The sequence below is a fragment of the Gossypium arboreum genome, chromosome 2 (genome assembly GCF_025698485.1).
Source record: "Gossypium arboreum isolate Shixiya-1 chromosome 2, ASM2569848v2, whole genome shotgun sequence".
NCBI lineage: Eukaryota > Viridiplantae > Streptophyta > Magnoliopsida > Malvales > Malvaceae > Gossypium > Gossypium arboreum.
The window spans coordinates 2,989,759-3,007,109 of NC_069071.1; the positions used below are offsets into that span (position 1 = coordinate 2,989,759).

General features: G+C 30.2%; 3 protein-coding genes across 3 annotated transcripts; 1 reads left to right on the plus strand and 2 right to left on the minus strand.

Annotated features, from left to right (window-relative positions):
• The first annotated feature begins 3,034 nt into the window (after window positions 1–3,034).
• LOC108466602 (cyclin-D3-2) lies at window positions 3,035–4,899 on the plus strand. Its single transcript, XM_017766989.2, has 4 exons — window positions 3,035–3,756; window positions 3,855–4,056; window positions 4,133–4,263; window positions 4,342–4,899. The coding sequence occupies exons 1-4, from the start codon at window positions 3,280–3,282 to the stop codon at window positions 4,615–4,617; spliced, it is 1,086 nt and encodes a 361-aa protein (XP_017622478.1). The 5' UTR covers window positions 3,035–3,279; the 3' UTR covers window positions 4,618–4,899.
• Window positions 4,900–9,917: 5,018 nt separating this feature from the next.
• Window positions 9,918–12,135, minus strand: LOC108463924 (microtubule-associated protein RP/EB family member 1C). The gene is made up of 6 exons (XM_017763934.2): window positions 11,929–12,135; window positions 11,676–11,831; window positions 11,469–11,575; window positions 10,876–11,101; window positions 10,675–10,788; window positions 9,918–10,569 (listed from the first exon to the last, which is right to left on the minus strand). The coding sequence occupies exons 1-6, from the start codon at window positions 12,034–12,036 to the stop codon at window positions 10,291–10,293; spliced, it is 990 nt and encodes a 329-aa protein (XP_017619423.1). The 5' UTR covers window positions 12,037–12,135; the 3' UTR covers window positions 9,918–10,290.
• A 1,856-nt stretch (window positions 12,136–13,991) lies between these two features.
• On the minus strand, window positions 13,992–17,309 carry LOC108463594 (probable LRR receptor-like serine/threonine-protein kinase At4g37250). The gene is made up of 2 exons (XM_017763520.2): window positions 15,512–17,309; window positions 13,992–14,885 (listed from the first exon to the last, which is right to left on the minus strand). The coding sequence occupies exons 1-2, from the start codon at window positions 17,130–17,132 to the stop codon at window positions 14,209–14,211; spliced, it is 2,298 nt and encodes a 765-aa protein (XP_017619009.1). The 5' UTR covers window positions 17,133–17,309; the 3' UTR covers window positions 13,992–14,208.
• Between the last annotated feature and the right edge of the window lie 42 nt (window positions 17,310–17,351).

Consider the following 17,351-nt stretch of genomic DNA (forward strand, 5'->3'; position numbering starts at 1 on the left):
AACTAACTAAGGCTTAGTTAGGGAGCTTGCAAGGTTTTGAGTCTCCCTAAAATTATATTTTGACCTCTTGAAAATGATAAAATTTGATTTAATTATTTAAAAGAATATAAAATATAAACTATTAAAATAATAAAAATTAAAATTTAATTTCCATCCTAAAAAGTTTTCTGATATTCATCCCTATAACTAACTAAACATAGTCATTAAAATGTATTAAGTGAAATATATATATGTATGTATGTATATATTTCATTGATTTATTTAGATTCATCCAACAACTTTGATTTATGAACATATAATGGTAACAGTGACATGATGTACTAAGAATTGCTTGAAATGGTTGTGAAAGTAATTAAATTTGCAACAGTACTATTTAAAGTGGATATTAACTATTATATAATTATTATTTTATTATTCCATTGTGAAATGTTGATTAATGGTGAGGAAGAAAATATATAAAAAAATATTTTTATATTATCATTAGAGTTTTAAATTCTATAAATAATATTAGTGGGTTGATAAATATTTATACTGAATACAAAAAATACATATCAATTTTTAAGATTATTTATGGAATAAAAAATACATTATCAACATACCAAATAGCGCCCATAAAAAAACTTAAAAATAACTATAATATTATTCGATTCAGTTTGATTTTAATTTAAGTAATAAATTTAATGCATTTTGCCTTTTTTTTCATAGGACATAAAATTACAATTATATGTCGAAATATTCAAAATTTCAACTTTAACCAACAACGTCGAAATCTTATTTGTATTTAGTACGCTTTTATTAGGTATAATAACTTATTTGGCCCTTCAAATTTTTTTTAAAAAAACTATCTTCTAGCCTTTAAATTTAATCACTCGAAATAGATGAAAAGTTAAAGATTTGTTAACCTTGTTGACATATGACATACGTATGCACATATAATAATATGAAAAAATATTTTAAATATTTTTATTAACATTCATAATAAACTACACATGAATTAAAATATTATTTTCTGTGAATTCAGTTGTAAATTTAAACGTTAAATGTCAATTTAAATATAATGAAAAGTTCAGATTTACAATTCATGAATTAAATTATGAATACGTGTACACATTGTAACATGCTAAAATTAAGACAATGTTAATAAATTTACGAGAATTATTTCATTTCATAACATGTTAGATCTAAGTTATGTATTCAATAAATATACATATATTTATAATTCGATCCACATATTTGATATATGCTCGCGTTAAAATTTGAAATAACATTTAATGCTTAAATTAATGATCGGGTTAGTAGAAAAACCTTAATAACACAATTCTCAATTAAAACATTTAGAAATTTAAAATCAATTTAGCATTCGGATCATTGCTTGATGGTATATAAATTCATAAAAAAATTATTAGTTAAAATATACCATAAATCTCGGTACTCTTCAGAATTTAAAATTTAGTCCTTCTACTTTTTAGATTTAAAATTCAAGTTAAATTATTAACATTATTAAAATTATTTTATAAAATTCAAGTATTACAAAAGTAAGTTTTTGGTATATTTTAACCATGTAAAAAATGTAAAATTTTCATCTACATAAGTACTTGTACTGATTTTTTTTATTTTTTATTTAACTTGAGGACCAAAAAAGAATAAAAAAAACCATGCCTTTTTCAACTCCCAAAATGACAGACTTCCGTTTTTAAACGGTCAACGCATACCCCCGTAAAACTTTTTTTTAAAAAATAGCATCCCTCTTAAGCGCGTCTTCCTCACATTCAGTGGAATACTTTAGATATTCAGAGCGTGTGGTTCACGAAAATTTCTGTGAAAGTGGTTGTATAACAAAGTGACAGAATTGGGAAATCCATGATACCTTTTTGGTATGATGTAAGAAAAATTCGCGATACTAATCGCTTCATTTTCCTTTTTCTTTTTATTTAAATATTAAATATTAAAAATAATTTACTTAACAATAAAATAATATTAATTAAAATATATAATACAATCAAATAATACTTAGTTATATAATAAATTTTTATAATTTAATTAATATATTTGGAATATCAAGAACACCCTTAAAATATCAAAATTACTTTTATTAACTCCAATAACTTCAAAAAAATTGAAAATATAAAGTATATATTATTAAAGGAAAAAAAGCTGAAATATTAAAATTTAAAGTTTAATATTCTTTTTAATAAATAAAACTAATGATTTTTTTTATAACAAAAAATTTTGGTTAAATTATACAATTGATCCCTATATTTTACATTCTCTTCTACTTCTCCATCTGTTTTCTTTCTTTCTCCCTTCTCCCTTCTCCATATTCTAATAACGGTTTAAGAGCTACCTCAATTGATTTTCGTGCAACTAGACCCTTAAATCCATCATGTAGTTAAATGCTACACATTAACAACCTTTAATTGAGTGTTTGACATGATTTGCAGATACCTCATGTTTAAAATCTCAATTCTTTGAATTAATTATTAGATCATTGAAGTGAAATAACTTTGCATATGCCTCATGTTTAAAATCTCATTTCTTTGAATTAATTATGTGGAAAACAGAGATGAAGAATGGAGGAAAACAAAGGGAAAAATAGAATGGAAAAAAAGAAGGAAAGTTAAAAGAACATAAAAAAGAAAAAATATTAAATTGTTTAAAACAAAAAAAAAATATGAGAATCAATTATATAATTTAATTTAAAATTTTTGTTTGAAATGATGATTTAACATGTCACGCCAGCTTACCATTATACCGTTAACGATAATTAACGACTCAGTGACTAAAATGTTACAACACGTGTAAGTGACTAAAACGTAATATTTCAAACATAAACGACTATTTCGATAGTTTACCCTTATAATTATAAACCCTTGGACAATAAGACAAATAAGTACTATCTACTTTTATTATTTTGATTTCTTTGTTGCACATTTTATTTAAAAACATTTATTAAACATATCTAAATCTATAAAATAGACCCAAACATTTATTATAAATCATTTTCATAAAAAAACATTTATTATGAATTTTCAATATTAGACCGTAAATTACGCCTTTTTTCATTCATCGTATCGTTCTTTTTATTTCCATTTTAAAGAATTTTTTTCTCTTATTAGTATCACATAGTAAATATATATATATATACATACCCAGATTCAAAACTATTGTAGAAATTGTTGGAAGAGTGAAACAGAAAAAAAAATGAGATTGAGATTTGCTTTGTTTTTTATGATATTATAATGAAAGGAGAGTATTTAAGTTCTTCTTCTTTGAAAACCCATGGCTCAGCAGATTCAAATCTCATCACCATTGATACTCCAAAAGCTGTATTGTGAAGAAGAAGAAGAAAGCTTTGAAGACGACAATGGAAGTGAAATTTGTGTTGAAACAGTGAAAAAAGAGACATTTTTACCTTCATTCTTCATTGAAAATGATTGTTTCTTTGAACAAGACGATGAGTTGTTTGTTTTAATGTCTAAAGAGAAACAGACCCACCATGGGTACATTGATGTTAACTTAAACAAGCCACTGGTTTTAGCTAGAAAGCAAGCTTTGGGGTTGTTTTTCAAGGTCAAAGAACACTATGGGTTCAATGCTTTAACCATGGTTCTTGCTGTGAATTACTTCGATAGGTTCATTTCAAGCTTGAAACTTCAACAAGACAACCCATGGATGAGTCAATTAGCTGCTGTTGCTTGTTTATCTTTAGCTGCTAAAGTTGAAGAAGCTCAAGTACCACTCCTTTTAGACCTTCAAGTACGTTACAATTTTGTGTTTCAAAAAGCTTGTTATTTGGTTATGAAAGATGGGTTTTTCATCTTCTTTTTTGGGTTTTCTTTTTCATTTTTCTTTAGGTGGAAGAATCAGACTATGTTTTTGATTCAAAAACTATACAAAGAATGGAGCTTTTAGTGTTATCAACTCTTCAATGGAGGATGAACCCTATAACACCGATTTCCTTCTTTAATCACATTACAAGTAGACTTGGATTGAAGTCTCATTTACATTTTGAGTTCCTTCATAGCTGTGAACATTTGCTTCTTCTTGTCATTACTGGTAATTTAGTCCAAATTTTCATCTTTAATTATACAAATTGTGCATTTTATTCTAAAATTATTCAACTTGATCCCAGATTCAAGGTTCATGCTTTATATACCTTCAATCTTAGCTGCTGCAACAATGCTACATGTTATTAAAGATATTGAACCATGTCATTACGTTGAATATCAAAAACAACTCATTGGTGTACTCAAGATATGTGAGGTATATAATTACTTTGGGGTTCTTTATCATTGGATCCTGATTGTTTTTCGGCTAATCCCCGGTTTCGTTTTCCGACAGGATGAAGTAAATTCGTGCTACGAGCTCATCTCGGAGTTACTGGAAAGCCGAGGCCACAAACGTAAGCGTAGATTGGTTCCGAGCCCGAGTAGTCCTAATGGTGTCATTGATGCATCTTTCAGCAGTGATAACTTGGTTGATTCGTGGGCTGTGACAACGTCTTCGGTTTCGTCATCGTCGTATCCACAATTCAAAAGGAGTAGAGCACCGGACCAGCAAATGCGGCTGCCGTCAGTAAACCGTATGTTTGTCGATCCGGTTAGTAGTCCCCGTTAATAGTAATAAGTAGTACTATTAGACATGTCATTTGTAGGATTCCTTTTGCTTATATTGTTGGTTATTGTTCTTAATGTATGATCTGTATGTGTTTAGTTATTTATTGCCTTTCCAAAAATTGGCTATAACATGGGCCGGAAATTGATCGATATCGTTCGTTGGACCGTCGTAGTAGGTTTCTCTGTTTTCCGATGGAACGAAATGCATGTTCTTTTATGATTCCTCCAATGTATGATTGTTGAACAAAACATGCATCAATGACATTCTCTGCATCTGCAAATATCTCTGTTTTCCTACTTTCAGTTTTTTATTAGAAAAAGTATAAGGGACGTTAATTTCTTAGGAGTCAAATTATATTTTGCTCTCTCTATTCAAAAGATTAAAAACTGGCGTGACTAATGAAATAATCATATAGTGACATATGAAATGCCACATGTATCTCATACTAATGTATAAAGACTAGTTTTTAACAGTAGAAATAGATGAAAGTTTTAATAGAATGACCGGTTTGCTATTTTATCTAACATATTATAATTAAATTTTTTCATTTTTTAAATAAATGAGACAAAATGCAATTATACTCTTAGTAAAAGGATTTCCATGATATTTTTACCATTTATGATCATATATTTTGCAATAGGTTTTCATTTTTGAGCTTGAAAACCCTTTATTTTAATGTGATACGCTACGAAAATGCCAAGTAATCTTTTTCCCATTGCATAGTATCTTTCATGTATTTGTGAATCTCGAATTCGAGATCATTTTTCATCTTAAAAGCAAAACTATAATGTCAATCTATATTAATTATCAAATGTCATCAAAATTAATTCATACAATAATAATTCAAGTTAATTGCAGACTATATAGATTATGAGATTTCTTTCAGTGTTTTTTAAATTGAGCTTGGAATTGATCGGTATACCAGTTTGATAAAGAAATCAAATAAATTTTAAATAAATCGTTTGAAATCAATACAAAATCAATGATCGAACTAATTTTTAAATTTTTTATTAATTTTTATATACTTTAAACTAATTAATTATTATTGAACTGATGATTATATCAATTATTATATATTTTAAAACATTAATTTTATTAAATTTAAATTGAAACAAATAATTATGAGAAATTTCAAATCAATCCCTATGGAAGTCAATTATTATTTTTTGAGGTTACCTAAGTGGCGGGGAAACAAATATGATTGTGCGACTACAATAAGTGGTTTTCGTAAGTTTGAAAGTGACACAATTTTTGCCCACTACCAATTTTTGAGGTTTCACTTTCACTTTCACCTTCCTGTACCTGATTTTGACACTTCAACCTTTGCTGAAAAGTCAAAATACTGCCTCATATATAGGTTAAATATAGATATATATATTTCCTTTAATATTTCTAATAGGTTAAAATATGTTATATAATTTTTATGAATTTAATTGATTTATATTTATATTTTAACTTTAGATTCAATTGCAAATTTGTGTGATATTTTAGAATTAAAAAAACTCTTACTTAATAACAATATAACTAAAAAGTGGTATTGTAATGAATTTAAATTTTAAGAAATAATTTTATCATTATTAATAGTTGGACATGAATTGTGAAACTTAAAAATTAAAAGGCTAAATTCTTAAAAATAAAAGTATATAGATTAATTTCTCAATTTACGAAGAATATAGTGATTTATAGAATATTTAACTTTTTTTAAATAAAAAAATCATTGAAGTTATTTAATTTGTAAGATTTCAAAATCTTCTTAGCAAATAAGATTAAGAAAAGGAATTATAATGGTGAAAGAAATAATTAAAATAACTATTTTAAAATATTTAAATTGTTATAGAATTGTTAACAAAATGTACTTCAAATTTTGTTGATTTTTTTTTTTTGTAAATAGCATGTATTTAACAGTGAGATAGTTTTAATTGCTATAAAATCATATATAACACCAAAAAACTCAACTTTTATTTTTGAAAGTAATAGCTATAAAATTATATAAATGATAAACTGAAGTTTTATAAATAAAAAATAAAAAATAACAAACAAACAAAATGAAATTGTTATCATTTCAAATTGTTAGAGTTGTGATCCAAATTCTTATTAAAATAAAATACAAGTGGCAAGATAGAAAGATCCACGCTACATAAGAAGAATCCATATAGAAGTTTATTTTCTCCGTTTGATATTGATTTGAACAGGTTGTTTCAACCTTACTATATTATTTTTATTAGATGTTGATTAGAATAAGGTTCTAAGCCTATAAACAGACACAGTCTATACTCCTTATAATTATTTAAATTTGACATAGTAAATTTTTTTCTCCTTTGCCCATGATTTTTTCCTCGAAAGGGTTTTTACGTAAAATTTGTATTTGATTTTTCTTTCATTTTTTTGCGATACATTGTTATTATCGACATTCTATTTTAATATAAATTTAAGTAATAATACTTGTATAATTACAAGTATTATGATCAAATATATGTTGAATATTGTTGATACAAAAAAGTGGCGTGAACGTAATAATAAATTTACATGATGAAGGTGGAGAGTTGTAAGTTGGAGTTGGATAAAGCAAGAAGAGAAGGAAGGAAGGGGATGATTTTGGTTATTTAAATAGATTGACATCAAGTCACGAGCCTTTTTTGATATGTCAATTAATCGGTTTGTCATTCATCAATCTCTTGTTAATTCGAGAAAGTGATGTGACATTATTGAATTGTAAAGTATGTAAATAACAAGTAATAGATATCTTGTTGAAATGGCTAGATTATCAAGAGTAACTAACAATCTAGTAAAATAGTTCCCTTGGGAAACAACATTGGCAAACTAGGTTAGACAATAGAGGTAGTAGTCATGGTTGTTTGAACAAATCAAATTGACTAATGGAACAAGTTAAATTGGGAACAAGTTGAATCAAATGATTGAACCAATTTTATTTTTTATTTTATAATTTTTAATGATTTATTTAATCAAATTAATTTAACTACTAATTAAATACCGAAAATCTTGGCATTAATTTAGAAAAATTAGATGTTAGAAGTATTCCTAGTAAGAGGTCATTAATAGTGATGGTGATCCTTCTTTTGTATATGTAACAAATATTAATATTTAGAAAAATGAAAAATGGAAGAGAGATTTAAATTAGTGAACTTATTGCAACTTTATAAATGTGGCAGCTCAAGTCTTTTAATTTTCTTGGGCATAACTTCAAACATGAAAAACAAGGTCATTTTCTTATAGTTTGGTAGGAATTCATGGGTTGTCCTTTTGGAATCAATATTTTGTCTCATTTACTCTAAGGATACATGTTTAGGTTTTTAATCAATTTGGTCCTTGCTTTTAAAATTTTATGACCTAAAAAGACACTACATTACAACCACTCGGTTCAACACAAACATCAATTTGAAAAATAACATTCTTCATGGCTTTTATTTATTTTTATTATTTTAGATTAAATTGCAATTTTGGTCTCTTTATTATACTCCAATTCAAAATTTAATCTTATATTTTAAATTAACATAACCTGATTCTTGTATATGTGTAATGTTCTTAATTAGTCCATTGTTATAAATAACTAATAGTGGCAACTATTAGAACAAAAATAATATTATAAAAATAATGATCAGATTATATAAAATTTAAAATATAAAGACTAAATTTTAAATCTAAACTTTGTAGTCGAATAAAACCATAATTTGATTTTCTTATTACACAAATAACTTTACTAAAGCTAACTGTTTTACCCAAAATCTTTAAAAACACTGATCTGTTGAAAGATTTATCAACTCCATACATACAACATTTCAATAATTTCTCTCTCCTTTATACTTTCATAGACATTTTTTGCAAGCAGCAATAAATTGTACCTACCGGCAAAAAAACAACTGAATTGATGACACCAGAACTTAGAAGTCAAACAGAGTTCTCCCCTCCACATCTACCTAACACTAAAAAACAGTACAATCGGTGTTAATTTCACACAACTGATTCATCCAAACAGTGCTCAAATCTCTGTTACGCCATAAAAGCCGAAAGAGAATTTTGGACCATGTAAAAGAGAAAACTATACCCTCCTGTCTTTTTTACCATGACAGTAATAATCGAATGCAACTATTTGGATAACTAAGTTAAATCTCTACTAACGAATAGACATAGAGAACTGGTGACTGCTTTTTTGAAACGGGGTAACTTTTTCCCCTTTTTTCCATAGCTTAACCTGAGCACATTCAAGTGTCAGATCACATCAAATCTAGTGTATGGCCCTCTTGAGTCTTGTGAGTAAATTTAATAAATTTAATAAATGTTGTCAGATTATTTCAAGATTTTAAATTTTAATTTTGATATAAAATATCTATTAATACAAATATAAAAAGTATAAAGATTAAAAATTATAAAATTAAAGAATGAGTTAATGTATCATTTAGTATTTGAATGACTTTGAAGTTTTTGGTACCCAAACAAAACAAAATATCTAGGGCAATGAATGTTTGTACTTAAACCAACATTAAATTTAAATACCTAAACTAATATTAAAGTTAAACTTAATGTACTAAATTAAACACTAAATTAACTTTAGATATTTAATAGTATATTAACCTAAAGTACAAAAACTAAAATTCACACCGCATAATAAAAAACTAATTACAAACTTTAACCCTATCAAAACATGGTGGAAACTGGTGTCTGCTGTTTAAAAATCGGGATTTTTTTTTCCCTTTTCATTTTTCACAGCTTAACCTGAGCTCATTCGGGTGTTAGATCACATCAAAATCTAGTATATGGCTCTTTTGACTTTGTAGTGGCTATAATGGCTTTCTTACAACAAGAAGTAATGCTTTTCAGGATTTGGATTCATTCACTTGTTTTAGTGTAAAAAATTTTACAAACCATGACCCACAAAAATATGTCACATAAACAATTATCCAATAAGTAAATTTTTTCTTGGTTTAGGGTTATCTCTCTCTAGCTATGTTCGCATACGACAAATATAAGTATTAGACACAAATAGTTAGCAAAAAGCTTTAACCTGTTCAAAGTTAGGAGACTATAAATGATGAGGAATAAGAGGGAAACTAAAGGTAAATTTATGTCTGGATAGTGTACAATATAAAGCCAATGACAATAGTTTTTGATCTCACCTTGGCCTTATGGCAAAAGCCAGAGCTTTTATTAGCTTTTCCTCATGACCTGTTTTTCCAAGCCTTCAACAAGAATTAAGCACAATGCCTATATTAATCATATAAATACCAATCTGTACAACAAAGACATTATAGACAGTAAAAACAATATTGTAAACTGCAAAAGCATTGGGCAATCTCAAAGAAACTATGATTCATTCCCATGTATCACACCTTGTATTTAAAATTTAAAAGCCTATATAATTCCATAACAAAGAAACATCTAAAAAAGGAGAGGTGTCTAGCTAAAAATGAACTGAAGCAGAATGGATATGCATAGAGTAGCATGTTATTCTTACATCTCCTAGTGCACAACATGATCCAATTAGACATTGCAAACAAATTCGGATGAAGGATTATATCATGTCATGTCCTAAACCTTCCTAGACACCCTTGGTTGGACTATAGAAACAACAGATAGAATTGCAAAATATACGGCTAAGAGATTTGACAATACTGTATTGTCAAGCAGGTCTTGAGAAGTCTTTTAGTTGGTTGCAGGTTAATAAGTCATTAGAGGTGACCCACTGCAGTGAACATCAGATGCATCAGTTAGCCTTTGCCTTGGAGACAAGGTAATGATTCCGGCAGCATCTACATCAGTGTTCAAAATGTTTTTCCTCTTCTGGGTCTCGGAACCGGATTTCTCTTCCGATGCCTCAGCAATTGGACTCAATGCCTCTGCTTCCTTGGGGTCAAGTGACAGCATGGCTTGAGCTTCAGTCACTACTGATGCGTCGCCATCTGTAGCATATAAAATCCTTTTGATAGCTGCAACAATCTGCAATAACATAGAGTAAAACATCAAAAAAATCAATTTTAATGACCCTTTTTACTCCATATAACATTTCTCTAATCTAAATCTGAATGTCAAAAGAGAAAATACCGGGGAGTCTTCGATTTCGGGTGTCTGGCAGAGAATCTCAATGTCTCTCAACTTTGCAAAGTAAAAATCCCTCTCTTTCTCAAGACTATCCACAGATAGCTTCAACTCAGTAATCTACATTGTAAAGCAGAAAACATAAAATTCATCTGAACTTTCTTTAAACTAATGAAATTATCAATTTGTTCCATGAATATAAAGTACCTGTTCATCATACGCAGCCATTGATGTAGATGGTTTGGATGGTGCCTTTGCTGATTGATTAGAAGGGTTCACGGTTGAAGCAACATCGTTGCTGTTCCTTCGAGCATGGGAAGATGTAGGTCTAGGAGCAGCAGTTGAACCCTTGGTTGAGGATGGTTGTGGTGCTGATTTCTTGCTTGCTTCTTTTCCTCCCTTAGAAGCCTCTCTCCTTTCTACTGGATTGTAACTACATGTGACAACAGCAGAAACTCACCCATAGATCTTCTCATTTCTTTTAATTCATATGATATACAAACAGCTAAAGACCAGGCCTAAATGCAAGTGTCAAATTCTGAAAAACCTTAAATTCAAGCATATTGAAACTCTCAAATATGATTAAAACTATTGCAATCTGTCATACTGGTGATGGTATAAATATTAAAACAATAATGCTCAATTCTAACAAAGAAATTGGTTCTAAAGTCATATAGAACAATTAAAGTTAGCCAAGTTTCCTAAAATTTAATACTAAAATTTATTTAAAATTGAATTAGGCAAAAGAAACCATTTGCATGATCTGATTAAAAGTAAAGCAACGTTTAAAAGAAATTTACCTATGAAGACCGCCTCCATTAACCGAATCACAGTATCTTTTCATCCATTGCATGAACTCCAGATTATCAAGCGGTCTTCCTTTCACCAGCTTGCTCACCTCAATATGCTAAAGCAATTAAAAAAAGAATTCAAAACAAAAAAAATCAAAAACCAGAAGAAAAATAATAATAAATCCTCAAAAAAGATTAAAACAAAACATAAAAGACCTTGGTGATTTTGAGTTTGTTAAAGACATCTTGAAGCACTTTGTAATTCTGGATCATCTCGTATTCGCTCTTGGCATCGAAATTGACTTTGTGCATCGGCACCATCCCTGGATGAACCGAATCCATCAACTGACAGTGAACGGCACCAGAACATGCCTGAAGAAACCAGATCCAAAAAAAAATCATCAATAAATCGAAATTTTCTTGATTTACATTAGAAATTAGAAAGATTTAATGATTAAAAAAAAAGAACCTCTTCGACTTTGGAGAGATTGAGATGGAGAGTGGTGTTGATCCAAGCAAGGATCTCAGATCTGCCGACGAAGTAAGCACCGTCCATCATTCCGATGTTCGTCGCCATTGCTTTTCTCCTTCAGGTAGGATGACAATCGAAGCGCTATGTCTTTTTCTTTTTCTTTATGACGCTGCTATTGGTGTAACAGAGAGAGACGTTTGAAAAGGTTTTTAAAATGAGAGAATGGGCGGGATTTTTCCAATTCAAAAAACATAAGGGCTAAAAATGGAAAACCAGACCAAATCTAAATTTGATATCTTTAAATTTTAATTTATAGTAATATATAATACTATAAAATAAATATTAAATTTTATTAAGTTGTTTATATATAAAATTTTAATAAATGAAAATTTTTTAAGTGAAAATATATAATTATTAAATTTAAATTAATACAAATATTAAGATATCACAATTTTAATTGCAAGTGGTACTATATGAATAATTATATCCATAATCAAAGTTTCGTGTATAGATTTGAATGACAATCAAATTTTCGTATATGTAATTATAATTGTAATATACTTTGTTGATTTAGCCTAACTCAATCGATATACTTACAATTACAATCATAATAACATTCGAGTCAGGTCGTTGGATTAAAGGATTCCGAAAAGGGTTAAGGGTAAAGCCCAATATGCATGGGTTGCTTAATTCACGCTAAAGCCCAAACTCATCGGACTATCTCAATCCTAGCCTATTTTTTTATTTTTTTAGATATAAAATATTTTAAGATTTTGGAAATAAAATAAAACAAATAGATTTTGATCTATGTAGTAAAAAAAATCATTTTTATGCATTATATGTAAGTACATTAATTTGGTAGTTTTAATTTTATAATTTTGAAATTTAAAATTTTAATACTTGCTAAACGTGAATTGTGAAATTTATTAAATTCTATTATTTTCAAAATTTGATTGCGTAAGCATATTATTATATATATAATATTATGTCAATTTATTATTTTCACGTATTATTTAAATGTAAAAAATCAACTAATAGATTATCATTTGAAATTTAAAAATTTGGAATTTAAAAAGTATAAGGATTAAAATTGATACGATTGAAAAATATATACTAAATTTATAACTTCACACATGGTAGAAAACTAATAGTAGAATGACGATGGAAGAATATTGAAGTAGGAAAAATGAAACAATGTGAAGAGAAACAGAGAGAAAGAAAAACGAGATTTCAAAGAGCAAGAGTGAAGTAGAAAACCATGAGTATTTTCATAACTGCCTCACCTCTTTCTGATTGGTCAATAAAAGGGTGGGTAACGGACAAAAATTAACAACCTAGCAATAACAGAAATAATCCTCAAAACTTGCCCTAAACTCCCTATTTTAAGCACTGATCTAATCCCCCCTTACACGCACCGTTTTCATTAAAATGCTAATGTAAAACGCTGCGTTTGGTTACAATACTGAAATTAACAAAAATACAAAAGCAACTAACCTTTATTACTAATTACCCCATATCATAGAATTTAACCAAATGATCAAGATAAATAGTAAAATATAATCAAATGAATTTAACTATTATTTTAGGCCAAGATCGAAATTAAAATTTCAAAAAAATATAAGGACTAAGTTTAACCAATTAGAAAAGTTAGGTCAAAAACCTAAGGTTCAAATTTACTATTAATTCTTGTGCTTTATTAAAATTATAGATTTAATTCATATTTTTAATTGGGTTATTTTTAGTCAGTGCACTTTTTAAATTTTTAAATTTCATTCTTCACCAAATAATGACTATTAAATTCACTAAGTTCTACTATTTTTAAATTTTAATGCAAAGAAACATATTATTATATGTGTAATACCATGTCATTTATCATCACATAACACATATCATTCGCTAAAAATTTAGTTAATGGATTAATAACTGTAATTTATATTAAGACTGAAATTTTAAAATTTGAAAAATATAGTAACTTAGAATGATTAAATTATAGAATATAAATTAAATATACAATTGTAGACATAATATGTGTACAAAATTTAACCGAATAACAAGAAGGATTTGATCTTAAAGTTAGCAATAAATATTAGTGCCACATGGAGAAAGGTTCAACACATGATGTTATGCAATTTCCAACTAAACACAAACTTTGAAACAAAAAAAGTTAAAATGAAAAAATTAAAAATGAAAACCCTATAAGTCAATCATCAATCATTACATACATTGTTGTCTACAAATGTAATCTCCAATTTTGTGTTGAATTTTTTTTTTTTCAAATCAGTATCCAAAATAGTGTTGTGAAAATGAAGTTGAAGAAGGGATTTTATCAAGAATTTGTACGGCTTCTTTCATTGAAGGTCTCTTTTGTGCTACTGGAGAAGCACAATTGTACCCCAACGTAAAACAAGCCAACAATCCCTCTTCTTTGCCTTCTAATTCGCCCCGGATCGGCGCATCGGCCATCCTCAACGCCTTGATTTTATCTTCGATCACGATCCCATTCCCTTGACCCGACTCGTCCACGACTATGACTTTCCCCGTTAGAAGCTCTAGCAGAATGACACCAAACGCGTAAACGTCCCACTTGGGGTTAGGCTTGAGGCTCCTGAGAGATTCAGGGGCTCGGTACGGTGATAATCCGAATGAGCTTGGGCTTGGACTCGGACTTGGTCCAGTTAGGTCTTGGAAGCTGTCTCTCGATGCCGTCGACCTTTTGCTACCGAAGTTTCGAGCCGAGACCCCGCCTTTGGTACTTGTGTCGCATGTTACAAGCCTTTCGAGACCGAAGTCTCCGATCTTCGGTTCCATGTCGGGGCCTAACAAGATATTGCTCGGCTTCAAATTGGCATGTACGTGTTTCTTGTCATGGAGATAAGCTAGCCCTCGTGCAACACCTTTGGCTATCTTTAGCCGAGCCTCCCATGGAAGATGACAAGGTGACGAGCCAACTTTTCCTGAAAAAAAAAAGAATGATTGTAAGAAAAACATTTAAAATGTTTAAAATAAAATTATCGTAAAAAATAGTTTTCACCTAAAACTTATGCCAGTCAATTGAAATTTTTCCCAAAAATACGTAACTTTTTTGTTTTTTTGTTTTAGATTTTATATGAAAATTATCATACATAAAAGTAATTTAAGATTAGGGCCAAATTTCAAAACTGATATGGACAAAAAATTTAAGGATCAAATTGAAAAAATGATGAAATTCAGGGATTAAAAATTACTTTATACCAATTGGATATTGACACTTTAGTTTGACTTTCCCATGCATTAAACAACAATGCTCAGTTTTTCAACTACTCCACCGTCACGGCTCGAGTAATCGTGCGCAATTTAGCAAATACCCACGTTAGTTGTGCTATCGTGCGCATATGTTTCCCTTGGAAAATGTGAGAAAATTGAAAAAAGAGAAAGCAACGAATGTGTAAAACAAATGTCACGTTAATTTCTTAGGAGTCGGGTTCGAATTTTGTAACGATATTACTGAAAAAATGGGTCAATTTTTTTAAAAAATAATAATAATATAAATTGTAATGAAAATTAATTAATATAAATTATAAAACGGAACGGAGTAACTTACTGTAACGCGAGTTGGCGAGGCTGCCATTTGGGACGAAATCGTAAATAACAAGCTTTTCATCGACTCCCCAATAGAACCCACGAATCTTGACCAAATTAGGGTGCACCATTTTGGCGATAACTCGAACTTGAGTGTCAAAGTCTTTAAATCGAACCACACTATTCTCCCCGATCCTTCGAACCGCTAAACAAGTCCCGTCTTCGAGCACCGCCTTGTACATAATACTCGACCCCGTGGCACCTAAAATGTAAGCTGACGCTTTAAGTAAAGTTTCGAGTTCGAGCTGGTTTTCGCCATCCACGGTCACTAATGTACCTTTTTTATCATGTTCATGCATTCCTTGCCGTTGATTAGCTTGACTTTGATCTTCTTCAGAAGGGGTTTCAGATTCTTCATCGTACTCTTCTTTTGTGTTCCTCAAACACGACCATCTTGTAAACCCTCTGGATTCCGACGACGATGATGTCGTTGACCAGTTGTCGTTGACTGTGTCGTTAGCTGTTTGTGTTACTGTGGTGGTTTCAACTCTTCTTTTGTTCTTTAATTTGTGGATGATGTAGAAAACCATGAGGAAAAATCCAATCCCTGCTGTGTCTCCGATGATGATTGCTACTATGGTTCCTGGTTTAAGCCTGTTTCGTCGTGGTTTTTCACCGACGGGTGACGGACCAGGAGTGTCGGCGAACTCTGTTGTTTTCGGAAAAGCTGCGATCGCCGGAGGAGAAGATGACGGTGAAGAAGTTATAGGACAGCTACGGCCGGTTATTTCGCCGCATAGATGAGGATTCCCGGAGAAAGATTTGGGTTCTTGGTTGTTAAACACGTCGGAATCCGGGATTTCTCCGGTGAGATTGTTGAAGGAAAGATCGATGGTGGCATTGGTAGGGATTTTCTCGGCGAATTGCGACGGAATTTTCCCGGAAAGCCTGTTGTAAGACACGTTCAAGTACGTTAAACTGTCACCGCCGAAATTCTTAGGCAAAGAACCATCGATAAGATTCGAAGAAAGGTCTAAAACTTGAAGAGATCGAAACCCTGCCGGAAGATCACCGGAAAAATAATTGTTCTTCAAAGAAACAACAGTTAGATTCTGGATAGTAGTAAGAGTTTTAGGCAAAGTCCCACCTAACTCATTGTCGGAAAGGTTAAGAAACCGCAAACTTTGCAACCGTCCGATAGTTTCCGGCATCACACCGGACATCAAATTATTCGACAAATCAAGAAACCGAAGCTCGGTCGCATTGAAAACCGATTCTAAAACCGACCCATTAAGTGAATTGTTGGACAAATCAAGGCTTTCGAGGTGTTGAATGGAACCCAGATCTGACGGTATCGAACCGACGAGCTGAGAACTAGGAAGAGACAAAGCTGTAACACGAGACTCGCCCTCGCCACCGCTGCCATTGGTGTTGCTACAAAAGACGCCGGTCCAAGAACACGGTGTCTGGTCGGTGGAGTTCCAGTTTCGTAGTGCTTGTAAAGGGTCGCTGAGAATGGATTTTTTGAAAGACAGTAAAAGAAGACCGTCGACGTTTATGCCGGAACCTTGAACTGCAAGAAAAGTAAGAACGATGAAAATTGTGGAGTGTAAATGGAGTTTAAGGCTGAAGAAGGAAGTCATGATTTGTGGAACTGATGATCCCACATTTCTTCTGTAAGGAGAGAGAGAGAAATGGTGATATAAAAAGGAGAAGAGATTATGAGTAAGCAAGTAAGGTAGTGACTGAGATTTTTATAATTTATTCCAAGTTTCGTTAAAAAGGAAAATAATAAAATCTATAAAGATATGACCAAATGTGTATAAATTAAAAATTAAGGCTTCTTTTATTTTGTTGTTCTG